General features: G+C 36.0%; 1 protein-coding gene across 7 annotated transcripts in view; it reads left to right on the plus strand.

Moving 5' to 3' along the window:
- The window catches only part of ATRNL1 (attractin like 1), a 685,371-nt gene that overhangs the window by 259,168 nt on the left and 412,267 nt on the right, over positions 1-13,936 (plus strand). For all 7 annotated transcript variants that reach the window (XR_007513388.1, XR_007513389.1, XM_049854677.1 and 4 more), the window contains one exon: positions 5,225-5,303. Coding sequence is in view for 5 of the 7 variants with exons in the window: in XM_049854677.1 (XP_049710634.1) it covers positions 5,225-5,303 (79 nt within the window). In the remaining 2 variants the exon portion in view is untranslated. The remainder of the gene's footprint in view (positions 1-5,224; positions 5,304-13,936) is intronic.

The following is a 13,936-nucleotide window of genomic DNA, read 5'->3' on the forward strand; positions in this document are numbered from 1 at the left end:
GCCGCTAGAAACCTGCTTTAGGATATAACCCTATAGGACACTGTGTTAATTCTACTGGATTCTTTTTAATTTCCCCTCAGTGAGAATACCTAACGAGTTCCATGTTTTTTCATATTGAGAAAAGTTTCAATAATGATCATTTTAGAAGGTTAAAAAGAAAATATTGAATTATCTTTCCCTAAGTTCCTATGCTTCTCTTTTTTATCTCTGTAGCTCATATACTTGCTTTTTTTAAATCCTTTTTTTTTTTTTTTTTTTTTCCATTTGGAGGATTATACTGAGGGATGTCAAACCTTTCAAATCTTCTGGCAGTATAGAAAAAGCTCAATTATTATTCCCTCTCCCCCCCACCAGAAAAAAAAAACAAAAAACTATACCGAGGAACAATAAAAGCTATTGTAGAATTATAATAAAAAAGAAACTTGAAAGAAAGCAGTGAAAACACATTTTTCTGTTTGACAGAATTGCTATAATATCAGATTAAATGATGCTAATGTTTGATGCTGTCCATTTAAGACCTTTGGCTTAAGAAATCTATTAAGGAAAAGATAACTGGGACAGATAAACCAAGATATCTCAGTGGTTTAATATAATACAAGTTTATTTATCACTCATGTAAAGTGTAGTGGGCAGAAGGGAGCCTGCGGAAGGGACCAGGTGGTATGCAGGTCACTGCTTTAGAGTTGTTCAAGGAATTCAGGCTGATGGAAATCCTGCTATACTCCAGGCTTCCAGAACTGTCAACTGGGATTTTCTAGTGGCCACCAAAGTGTGAATGTAAGTTTTCAACTATAGTAGATTAATAACGAAGAAATCAAAATCATTGCTGTCGAGTCGATTCCAGCTCACAGTGACCCTATAGGACAGAGTAGAACTGCCCCATAGGGTTTCCAAGGAGCAGCTGATGGATTCAAACTGCTGACCTCTTGGTTAGCAGCCAAGCTCTTAACCACTGCACCATCAGGGCTCCAGATTAATAAGTATTTCTTTTTCCTCCCCTCCCCTCCCCTCCCCTCCCCTCCCCTCCCCTCCCCTCGCCTCATCTCCCCTTTTCTTTCCTTCCCTCCTTCCTTCCCTCCTTCCTTCCTTCCCTCCCTCCCTCCCTCCCTCCCTCTTCCCTCCTCCCTCCCTCCCTCCCTCCCTCCCTTCCTTCCTTCCTTCCTTCCCTCCCTCCCTCCCTCCCTCCTTCCCTCCTCCCTCCCTCCCTCCTTTTGCTTATTAATGAAACAAATATGAGTTGGTTTTTTGTTTTTATGTACATTTTTAAAAAAGAACTATATCTTTTGTTTGCAATGTAATTGTAAAAACTGCGTGAAGATGGTATCTGACCTGCTCTAATTTCACAAGAGTGAAGGAGAATCAAGATTAACAGCCAGGACTGATTCCTGTGAGGCAGAGGTCAAACATGTCCAGTCTTTCCACCATCTTTACCAGTTCTGACACCAACCGTCCCTCCTGTGGCACTCTGTACTTCTGTGTTCGGTTTGATAATTCATTGCAGTGGCCACACAGAACTCACAGACTGTACTCGTGATTGTGGGGTTTATTAGGGAAGTAACAGGTTATAATTCGGACCCAGGAACACTCAAGGATATGGTTCTTCCATCAGGACAGCCTCTTCCCAGCTGTGCTTGCAGGCATGCCTCTCCCTGCCTCTGTTCAAAGGCACTCAGCTTCCTCTCTCTGTGGGCTGGGAAGCCCACAGCACCATCTCATTTTGTTGGATCTCTACTCCTGAGTCTCTACTGCCACTCCTGCCTTTAGTGCTATAGTTCTCTCTCTCTCTCTCTGCCTCCTGCTTCCAGAAGCTTCTCAGTGCAGGGATGCCAGGTCCAAAGGACACACTGGCTCTTCTTTCTTGTTGGTGGTGGTATTTTCTCTCTTCTGCTTCTGGGAATGGCAAACTAACCAATACCCTTCGTGGGCCACAATTACCCTGTAACACAGTCCTGCTCAGTCATTTGGATGGAAGTTACAAGACCATGGTTAGAAAGGCCACGCAAAAGTGATCCATCACACCACAGCAGTTTATTAGAAACCAAAGACTTTTATAAAGAATTACCTTGATATAGAAGTAACCCTGGTGGCACAGTTGTTAAATGCTCAGCTGCTAACCCAAAGGTTGGCGGTTCTAACCCACCAGCCACTCCATGGGAGAAAGATGTGTCAGTCTGTTTCTGTAAAGATTACAGCCTTGGAAACCCTATGGGGTAGTTCTATCCTGTCCTATAGGGTTGCTATGAGTCGGGATTGACTTTATGGCAGTGGGTTTAGTTTTGGGTTTTTACCTTGATATAAGAATAAACGATTGCACTTACTTTCTAAATGACCTTCCTTGGGCAAATTCTTTAATCTGTTATGAGATTCAATTTCACCGTCTTAAAAAAAATTTTTTTTTGGCCCCAGGAAGGCATTCAATATTAGAAAAGAAATGATAAGCTATTAAAATCAATTAAAGAATGAATTCCATTCATTTAGCCAAAGTTTATTGACAATTATACCAGCTACTGAGATTTTTTTTACTGAGATGTACCCTATTTGTATGCAAATGATGCACACCTTCTCTGTGTGTTTGCCAGTCAGGGCCTCTCACCCTGAGGTGTTTTAGTAAGTGCTACTTTATTAAAATACCTCAAGGGGGGAAGGTGTGGTTGGCAAACACACAGAAGGTGTGCATCATTTGCATAAAAATGTGGCTTTTGTTTGGATTATTTTTAGTGCTGGATCAAATATAGTATGATATTCTTTACTTTGACATTTTCATTTAAAATTTGTGTTAAGTATTTTCTTAAATTGCATATTGGTTTTATCATCCAGTTTGTTAACATTATCACCATTTTTTTTTTACTTTTAGTGCTACCAAAAAAAGCAAAACGAAACCCATTGCTGTTGAGTCGATTTCGACTCATAGCAACCCTATAGGGCGAGTAGAACTGCCCCATAATAGGTTTTCCAAAGCTATAATCTTTACAGAAGCAGACTGCCACATATTTCTCCCATGGAGCAGCTGGTGGTTTGAACCACTGACATTTCGATTAGCAGCCGAGCCCTTAACCACTGCGCCACCAGGGCTCCTTTTTTAGTGCTAACCTAGTAGGAATTGGCATAGAAAGCATTTGCTGTAAACTTCTAAATTGTGTCTTATCTTCTCAAAGAAGATGAAATTATGAAAACTACAAATTTTTATACTGGCCTTCTACATCAGTGTAAAAGTTATACTTTCCACTTGAATCATAAAATTTAGTTCAGGGAGACTTTAAGCTCCTGATGGAGAAATTCAATACTCCTAGTCTGCCATCTCTAGCTGAATTTTATCATTTAACTATTTGGGGGGTGAACTGCCAGATCATCAAATAAAAATATATTTTAGTATTTAAATTGTATTTGTTAAATACAAATGAATTTTGGTATACGTGCTGTTATATACTACTGCAGATACTCTGAAAGAAACAGTGGACGATATTTGGTGTCTGACTGATATAGTTAAATGTGCTATTTACATTTTAGCTGAGAAGGTAATGGTGAGACAAAGAAGTTGGAGAAAGGAGAGAACTTGCAACTTACTACTTTTGTAACTTAAACAATTTTCTTAAACTCCCCATGGCTCAGCTTTGTCATATGTTAAATGAGTATATAACTGTATAAACAATATAACATGTGTGAATGTAATAATTAAAGACATAAACCAAAAAAAACCCAAACCTGTTGACGTCGAGTTGATTCTGACTCATAGCAACCCTATAGGACAGAGTAGGACTGCCCCTTAGAGTTTCCAGAGTGCGCCTGGTAGATTCGAACTGCTGACCTTTTGGACAGCAGCTGTAGCACTTAACCACTACACGACCAGGGTTTCCAATTACGGATATAATACATTTTAAACACTTAGCGTAGTTCTTGGTACATATTCAATAGATGTTTTATGATTATGAATATTATCAACGAATTCAGTTTGGACATGGCGACTTTGAGGTGATACTTGTATCACTTATGTTAACATTCCAAAGGTGTGATGGTGGGACTGAAATTCAGATAAATGATCCTCAGACTATAGCTAAAGTATCAATTCTCAGTGATGTATTTTAACAGTTACATTATTAACCTGAGTATAATAATAGAAGTGTACCTGATATGGTAATATTTTACACTACAGCAGGACTACTAAACCTCTTTACTTTTGACACTTTGGGTGGAAAATTCTTTTTTGTACAGGGTGGCCTGTGTGTGGTAGGATGTTTAACTGCATTCCACTAGATGTCTGCTGGGTTGTGACAACCAAAAATGTCCCCAGGTGATGCCAGTGTCCTCTGCAGGGCAAAAACACTCCTGATTGAGACCCACTGGACTAGAGGGAATCAAGTAGTCTGCTTTAAATTTGTAAAGAAGATCTAGCATAGGGAAGAAGGAATAGACTGATTCAGTGTAACCCACTGAACTGATAAAAGAGAGACACCTTAGTGAAAGGACATTTTCATAGTTTCAGTTTGCTAAAAAGAGAGTACACTGGCTTCTGAGTCAGTACCTTCTCAGCTGCTGTGGGTATTTAATTAGGGGCTGGATCACTATTGGAGTTGTGCTGGGAGTTTCTTTCCTGGGATGGAGTTTGAACTAACTAATCTCTTAAACCAAAAGCCAAAGCCACTGCCGTTCAGTGGATTCCGACTCATAATGACCCTATAGGACAGAGTAGAACTGGCCCATAGAATTTCCAAAGAGCACCTGGTGGATTCGAACTGCCAACATTTTGGTTAGCAGCCATAGCTCTTAACCACTACGCCACCAGGGTTTCCTTTTAATGATTGGATTGCTCTGATTTTGACAAATCTAAGCTTATAGATATGGAAGTCATTCCATTTGAGGTCAGAATTGAAGGCCATGAAAATGACTGAAAACTCTCTTAGTGAGAGAAGAGCATAATGCTGTGAACTGTTTTAGAGAATGTCCATAATTTAAAAGAGGGAAAGTAAAATGTAACCTGCCTTTATTTACCCGTAGTAGGTCACTGTCATGTACAGCAAGGAATATAAATAAATTCTCTTTCTACTTGGTTGCTTTGGTTAGAGAGAACATTTTAAACCCTGAAAATCTGCCTTTTTATGCTTCAGTTATTTACTAAGACAAAGGGATAACTTCTTTATATTTTGTAATCATCTCCTTATTCTTTTATTATTTCAATACATATTTCAGATATATTTTGAGTGAAAACTACTTGTACTTTATTTTCCAGTTGTTTTTTATCCTTGTTACTGGTGGCTGCTGTGGTATGGAAGATCAAACAAACTTGTTGGGCTTCTCGACGGAGAGAGGTAACAGTAATATTATTTAATCCTTTTGCTTAAAGGATCGAGCTTAATCAAGAGGAGCATTTCAAAAACTGAATTTCAAATCAATTTTACTTACCAAGATTGAACAAAGCAGTCTAGTAGTCTGTTAAGCTTTAGAATAAACTTTATCGCTGTCATTTTGTCTGTGTCTATAGGAATGTTGGTTAATTCCAGTTTTTTCTATAATATGTGAATTTGTAATAAATAGAAATGTTAATTCTGTTGACTAAATAATCTGCAATCTCTTTAATTTAGGTATTTAGTTATGCTAAAAATGTCATTTATTTTTAAAGTGTTTGCTGCAATTTAAAAGAAAATTCTGACTGATTTATTGGTGGTTTTTGAAAAAAATGTTATTTTCTAGAAATTCATTAAAACATTCACTTTTTGGTATTCAAATATTTTTTGTTTGTTTATTATCTGAAAATTCAAGTATGTTTGAAGAACACCCTAATGTGATTCATTTCTGTCTCAGAATCAATCATAGATGTTCCTCATGATTCTAAAACCCATACGAAAGTGTCCGCAAATCACCCAGTGATACACGTGAATCAAATAAATGTAGTCTGTATGCTTCGTACATGTGAGCTAACTGAAGGGAACAAAGAAACATAATTATTGAGGTGCATAATTATGCAGTATATTTGTTATTGTATACCTCATATAATGAAAAAGTATATTTTGTTTATTAAGCTTGTTGGTATTCTATTTGCTAAGCATTTCTGGTATATTTTTATATGTTTAGTTTTGCATAATATAAAGCGGTGGTGTAATTGCTTGCCTTTTTTATCCTCATATAAAAGATTATTTTTTAAGATACTTTAAAACAGTCCAGACTATTTTAAGGTGTAGGATCAGTGAATGCCATGAATTCTTCTTAATTCTTCTCCTGTTTGTTTTCAAACACTCATAAAAACTCAGTGCCAACCTCTGATATATTTGTGAGCTTGAGTTTACCCCCAAATAAATCATTCTGCTTATTCCTGTCTCTCTGACCAGAGCAACATCAATGAGAATTTTCCCGGTATGGCTCTATGATGAAAAGTAATCTAATTGGAAAGGAGCTTATTAAATGTACATATATAATGTTTGGCAAGGAGTAGAATTCTGTATGGAGATAAACAGTCTTCTAGACATTTTAGACCATGTGTTATGGCAAAATTATAATTCAAGAGAGAGGGAGAGAAACAACTGGTGACCAGGTAGTGTTGTGGCCTTCCAAAATGGAGTGAGACAGGTGACCATGTATTATGGCAAAATTATAATTCAAGAGAGAGGGAGAGAAACAACTGGTGACCAGGTAGTGTTGTGGCCTTCCAAAATGGAGTGGGACAGGTGACACTTTGTCTCTATCCAGTAGAAAAGAACTCAGTATCAATCAGGGAGCCTCAATCCCCACTGGATTAATAGCAGAGTTTAAATATCTGATTTATAAAGATTATAAAATGCCACTCTATAAATATAGTATCAACAAAGGATTAATGAAAAATTGTGCCATTAATTGGCACCTACTGGGGTAAGTTGTCTGGTTGAATGTTCTTACCTCTAAAAAGAAGGGGTTTGACTGTATAACTAATTCCCAAATTGGGGTCCCTAGAGCCTTAGGAATGTCTATATATAACCTGTTGCATATAGTAAGTAGAATTTATTAACAGTATTTAATTTTTATGAAAACTAATGCAAATAGTTAATTTACCTCCAAACCTTTCACACTTCTCAAAATGAAAAATTGTTTTTGGTTAATATTACATGACCTCAGTGTAGTGATGCTCTTTATTGCGTATTTATCAGAAACTCTGGTAAGCTGATATTACTTCAGTAGACTTTGTAAAAATACGAAGATGAATTTATCTTTAATAATGCCATCTGATGGACGTGAAAATCTTTCAAAATACGTGGTGCTCATGGAGAGGACGAGGGAGAAATAGTAAGGGAAAGCTAGATTAGGGACCACTGCGCCCGTTCTAATCTGTGCTTCTAAATATGACTACATCCTCTTGATATTCTCTCAATATGATGCTCTTCTTTCCAAAACCCATTTAGGTAGTGATTCTTTCTATTAAAAAGCATAATAGTGTTTTCATTTAATTTTCTGCCTCTACTGAAATAAGAAATCATTTCTGTCTTATTGAGAAGTAATGTCATGTTACAATATCATATGTTAAAAATATTTTCAGAAATTAGCTCAGATTTAATTTTATTAAAAAATGTTTTTTATTGTGCTTTAAGTGACATTTACAAATCAAGCCAATCTCTCATACAAAAATTTATATACACTTTGCTGTATACTCCTAATTGCTTTCCCCCTAATGAGACAGTACACTCCTTCCCTCTACTCTCTCTTTTAGTGTCCATTTGGCTAATTTTATTAAAAAATTTTAAATGTTAGAGCCTAAATGTTTTAAATGTTTTAGAAACCATTTGTATACTGATGTTCAAATTAAAGATCCCATTGTCTTTGATGACTGCTTTTGTTATTATATTGTTAGATGCCATCGGGTGAGTTCCTACTCATATTGACCCTATGTACAACAGAATAAAAACAGTGCCCAATCTTGCGCCATCCTCACAATCCTTGCTATGTTTGAGCCCACTGTTGCAACCACCATGTCAGTCCATCTTGTTGAGGATCATCTTCTTTTTCAGTGACCCTCTACTTTATGGCAGCTAACAACTACTACCACTTAACCAAGCGTGTTGTCTTTCTCCACAGACTGGTCTCTCCTGATAACTTGTCTGAAGTACATGAGACAAAGTCTCGCCATCCTCGCTTCTAAGAAGCATTCTGACTATACTTCTTCCAAGACAGATTTGTTTGCAATTCTGCCATTTTGAATTGTATATTCAATATTTCTTTTCCAGCACCATAGTTCAAAGGCATTGATTCTTCTTTGGTCTTCCTTATTCATTGTCCAGCTTTCAAAGGCATAAGGACATTGAAAATACCATGGCTTGGATCAGGTGCACCTTAGTCCTCAAAGTGACATCTTTGCTTTTTAACGCTATAAAGAGGTCTTTTGCAGCAGATTGGCCCAATGCAATACATCTTTTGATGTCTTGAGTGCTGTTTCCATGACTGTTGATTGTGAATCCAAGTAAAATGAAATCCTTGACAACTTCAGTACTTTCACTGTTTATCATGATGTTGCTTATTGGTTCAGTTGTAAGGCTTTTTGTTTTCTTTATGTTGAGGTGTAATCCGTGCTGAAGGCTGCAGTCTTTGATCTTTGTCAGTAAGTGCTTCAAGTCCTCTTTGCTTTTAGCAAGCAAGGTTGTGTCAACTGCATATCGCAGGTTGTTAATGAGTCTTCCTTCAATCCTGATGCCCCATTCTTCTTCACATAGTCTAGCTTCTAGGATTATTTGCTCAGCATACAGATTAAGTAAGTATGGTGAAAAAATACTACCCTGACACATACCTTTCCTGACTTTAAACCACGCAGTATTCTCTTGTTCTGTTCCAACAGTTGCCTCTTGATCTATATACAGGTTCCTCATGAGCACAATTAAGTGTTCTGGAATTCCCTTTCTTCACAATGTTATCCATAATTTGTTATGATCCACACAGTAGGTTGCCTTTGCATAGTCAGTAAAATGGAGGTAAACATCTTTCTCATATTCTCTGCTTTCAGCCAAGATCCATCTTACATCAGCAATGATATGATATAAGTTGTTCCACGTCCTCTTCTTAGTCTGGCTAGAATTTCTGGTAGTTCCCTGTCCATGTACTCTTGCTACCATTTTTGAATCATCTTCAGGAAAATTTTACTTGCATGAGATATTAATGATATTGTTTGATAATTTCTACATTCCGTTGGATCACCTTCCTTTGAATTGGGCACAAATTTGGATCTCTTCCACTTGGTTGGCTACGTAGTTGTCTTTCAAATTTCTTAGCATAGATGAGTGAGCACTTCCAGCATTGCGTTCATTTGTTGAAACATCTCAGCTGGTATCCCATCAATTCCTGGAGCCTTTTCTCTGATGCCTTCAGTGCCCCGTGGACTTCTTCCTTCAGTAACATCTGTTCTTGATCATATGCTGCCTCCTGAACGGTTGAACATTGATCAATTCCTTTTGGTACAGTGACTGTGTATTCCTTCCATCTTTTTTTGATGCTTTCTGCGTCCTTCAATACTTTGCCCATAGAATACCTCAGTATTGTAACTTGAGGCTTGAGTTTTTTCTTCAGTTCTTTCAGCTTGAGAAATGCCAAACATGTCTTCCCTTTTGGTTTTCTATCTCAGGTCTTTCATTTTAATCTTTTACTTTGACTTCTCGGGCCACCCTTTGAAATCTCCTGTTCAGCTCTTTTACTTCGTCATTTCTTCCCCTCACCTAACTGCTGTATGTTCAAGAGCAAGTTTCAGAGTCTCTACTGACATCCATTTTGGTCTTTTTTTTTCTCCCCTGTCTTTTTAATGACCTTTTGCTTTTTTCACGTGTAGTGTTCTTGATGTCATCCCACAACGCATCTGGTCTTCAGTCATTAATACTCAATGTGTAAAATCTTTTTTTGAGACGGTCTCTAAATTCAGGTGGGATGTACTCAAAGTCATATTTTGATTCTTCTGGGCTGTTTTAATTTTCTTCAGCTTCAGCTTGAACTTGCATATGAGCAGTTGATGGTCTGTTCTGCAGTTGGCCCCTGGCCTTGTTTTGACTGATGATATCGAGCTTTTCCATCATCTCTTTCCACAGATGTAATTGACCATCTGGCGAGGTCCACAAGTATAGTTGCTGTTTATGTTGTTGAAAAAGGATATTTCCAATGAAAAGGTCATTGGTCTTGCAAAATTCTATGATGTGATCTTCAGTGTCATTTCTATCACCAAAGCCGTCTTTTCCAACTACTGGACCCTCTTCTTTGCTTTCAGCTTTTACATTTCAATCACCAGTAACTATCAGTGCACCCTAATTTGCATGTTTGATCAATTTCAGACTGCAGAAGTTGGTAAAAATCCTCAATTTCTCCACCTTTGGCATTAGTCATTAGTGTGTAAATTTGAATAATGGTCGTATTAACTGGTCTTTGTTGTAGGCATATGGATATTATCCTATCACTGACAGCATTGTACTTCAGCATATGTCTTAAAATTTTGTTTAACCATCAATGTGATGCCCTTCCTCTTCAATTTATCATTTCCAGCATAGTAGACCATCTGATTGTCTGATTCAAAATGGCCAATATCAGTCCATTTCAGCTCACTAAATTTTTTTTTTTAATGCCTAGGATATGTATCTGCAAGCATTGCATTTCAATTTTGACACCTTCCAGTGTTTCTAGTTTCATACTCTGTATATTACATGCTATGATTTTTAATGGATGATTACAGCTGTTTCTTTTCATTTTGAGTCACGACACATCAGCAAATGAAGATCCTGAAAGCTTTACTTTATCTATATCATTAAGCTGATCTCTACTTTGAGGAGGCAGCTCTTCCCAGTTGTATTTTGAGTGCCTTCCAAGCTGAGGGGCTCATATTCTGGCACTACGTCAGACAGTGTTCCATCGCTATTTATAAGGTTTTCACTGGCCACTTTTTTAGAAGGAGATCGCCAGGTCATTTTACCTCGTCTGTCTGTGAAAATTCCACCGAAACCTGTCCACCGTGGGTAACCCTGCTGGTGTTTGAAGTACTTGTGATGTAACTTCCAGCACCACAGGTACACACAAGCCACCACGGTACAACAAACTGACAGACGAGTGTAGGTGATGACTGGGGCTCTATTATTGGATAATGATTTTTATATTGTTAAAAGATTCTTTCTCGTTTAGATTTTATGAACCTTTAATGATTTTTAACCACACTGTTTGTAGTTTTTGTGATAACCCCAAGTATACTTATATAGACTTCATATGAGTAAAATTGTGAGTCGGCATGCCTTTTTTTCTGATTTTCTGTTTATTCGGTTTTAACTATTAGATTAACTATAATATTTACAAAATAAAAATAGACTAGTACTTTTTCACTATGTGCTTATTTTACCCTCTCTGAAACAAGAAGAGATCAATGACTGTAAAGCTCAGGGGACACCTGTGATTAGTAGATTGACAATTTATCTGTAACAATAAATGAAAACTATTTAAAACATTGATCCGTCTTAGTATTTCTGTAGTTTTATTACAGTAATTATGCTAGTTACTTTTCTAAATATAAGGAATGTTTTAAAATGAAAATAATCTTTGGATATTTTAAAATATATTGTATTAATTCAACCAGGCATATTACTTAAAAAAAAAAAAAAAAAAACTCTTTGGAGATTTGGCTTCTCATAAATGCAAACACACATTTTTGTGGTATAATTTTAATATCAGAGACATCTTATTAATGTTATTACTTTCGAATAACACCCCTGAGAATTAAGGGGCTGTTCTTTAAAAACATAGAAATGAAACTGCAGAGGACTTTAATTTTACCCCTTCATATAGGAGCCCCAAACTAGTTTCTATGGAAACAGTATTAAGAATATGAAAATTTTATTTTAGACTGTGCTAATGAATGAAAATAATAAGTGAATATTGACCAGTGGAAGTATTACAATACACTGGAAAGATAAGTTTCTTTTTATAACCTGTCCTTTTTTACAAAGGTATTAGAAATATTTTAGTTTTAATGAAACATTCAATTTTAGATAAATTGTCACCACTTGACTAAAACATTTCTTAACAGCAAGTATATTCTAAAAGAAGTCTTTTGGAATATTATTATACCTAATAATCTTCATTTTTAAAGAAAAATTTTAGTTTTTAATAAATATCATAAGGCACAAACACATCAAAATGTTAGAATTACTCCTTGGCGGTGAACATATTTAATCATATATTTGATTAGCCTATTGTGCCCATCTTGATAGTTACAAGAAGTTAATTTTTTTTCAGTTGGAAACATTTATTCCCACATATTTTGAATGGTCTAAGTGTGGTATGTCTTAGGTAAAATGTAACAGCAAAATCCATAGAATAATTCCCATAGGCAAAGAGGGTTATTTTTAACATCAACTTCATACTACCAGTAAAAAAAAAAAAAAACCTGCTGCCGTCTAGTCGATTCTCACTCGTTACCCTATATGAGAGAGTAGAACTGCCACATAGGGTTTCCAAGGCTGTTATCTTTATTTTTGCAAGCAGAGTGCCTCATCTTTATCCCACAGAGTGGCTGGTGAGTTCAAACTGCCCACCTTTTGGTTAGTAGCTGAGTACTTAACCACTTCGCCGCCAGGGCTCCTATATTTGCTAGTAGGTCTGTGTGTTTGAATGATGTTAATATTCCATTTACCAGAAACTTCTTTAATTCATCTCTAAAATTTATGGTTTTAAACTGTATTCTTTTGTCATTTTATCACATCCTTTATATTTTTCTTTAATAGTATTTTATCATTTCTTTTTCTTCAAAATCAGTGAAAAAATTGGCCGGGATGAGACAATGCCCTATGAGTGAATGAACTTGCTTTCTTGCTGTTCTACTTCCCTGTATATTTCATAATCTTGCAGTATAACACCTAGATTTGAATTTAACATTGACAACCCAAATTTACATTAAAAATAATAAACTAAAACTCCTGGGTGGTACAAATAGTTAAGGTACCTGGCTTCTAAGCAAAAGGTTAGAGATTCGAGTCCATTCAGGGGTACCTCTGAAGAAAGGTCTGGAGATCTTCTGAAAAATCAGCCATTGAAAACCCTACAAAGCATAGTTCTACTCTGACACTCATGAGGTCACAATGAGTTGAAACTGACTTGACGGTAACTGGTTGTAGCTCTGAGTAACAAAGTATTTTCTAGAGGCAAATGTATTAGCTCTTTCCTTCTATACCTGTTTATGGGCATAAAAACAGCCACGGAGCAATAATATCAGTATGTCATACTTTACTAAGTACGCTTCATAGGTAAATGATTAATAATAAATATTAAAAAAATATTAGAGGTGCTAAATTTGTGGTAAATGGGTTCTTATCCAAATTTTATTAATGCGATGCAGCGTTAATGCAGTACGGTGCAATACTAAATGAGCTACTCTGTCTCCTTAGACATTGAGCTTATTCTGAGAAAAGAGATTAGGCATGGAATGAGGAGAGTAATGAGAAACTATTATTTTACCTGGAGAAATTAAAACTGATTGATTAGGTAATATACATTATATTTGTAGATTTTTTTAGCATTTTAAAAATCAGTATTTTATGTAATGTTTACTTTTTTAAATATATAAGTAAAGCTTTTCACAAAACCACATGTTTTAGTAAAAACAGAAAAACAAAAAAACCCAAGAAGTTTCTTCTACTCATTAGTAAACATTGTTCTCAGATGAATATGTATTGTTGCAAAATCAATGGCCTCAGTGTCAACTTATTTTTGCTTTTTTATTGAATTATAAAATATGACTACTATAACATTAAATTTTTTAGAAATTACAAATCTTCAACTTGCCTATTTATATTGTGATAACCCAAAGTGACAAAATTAATATGTCTGTTTAAAAATAACTTGAATTGAGAAGCCAGATATGGGAATGTGGGATTTGAAAGTTAACTGATTCTTGCCTTGCAAACGTGTTTCAAGAAATTTTATTTTAGATGAAGTGCTTTTGTTTTGTTTAGTTTGACAAAAGTGTATT

The sequence above is a fragment of the Elephas maximus genome, chromosome 16, assembly GCF_024166365.1.
Source record: "Elephas maximus indicus isolate mEleMax1 chromosome 16, mEleMax1 primary haplotype, whole genome shotgun sequence".
Taxonomy (NCBI): domain Eukaryota; kingdom Metazoa; phylum Chordata; class Mammalia; order Proboscidea; family Elephantidae; genus Elephas; species Elephas maximus.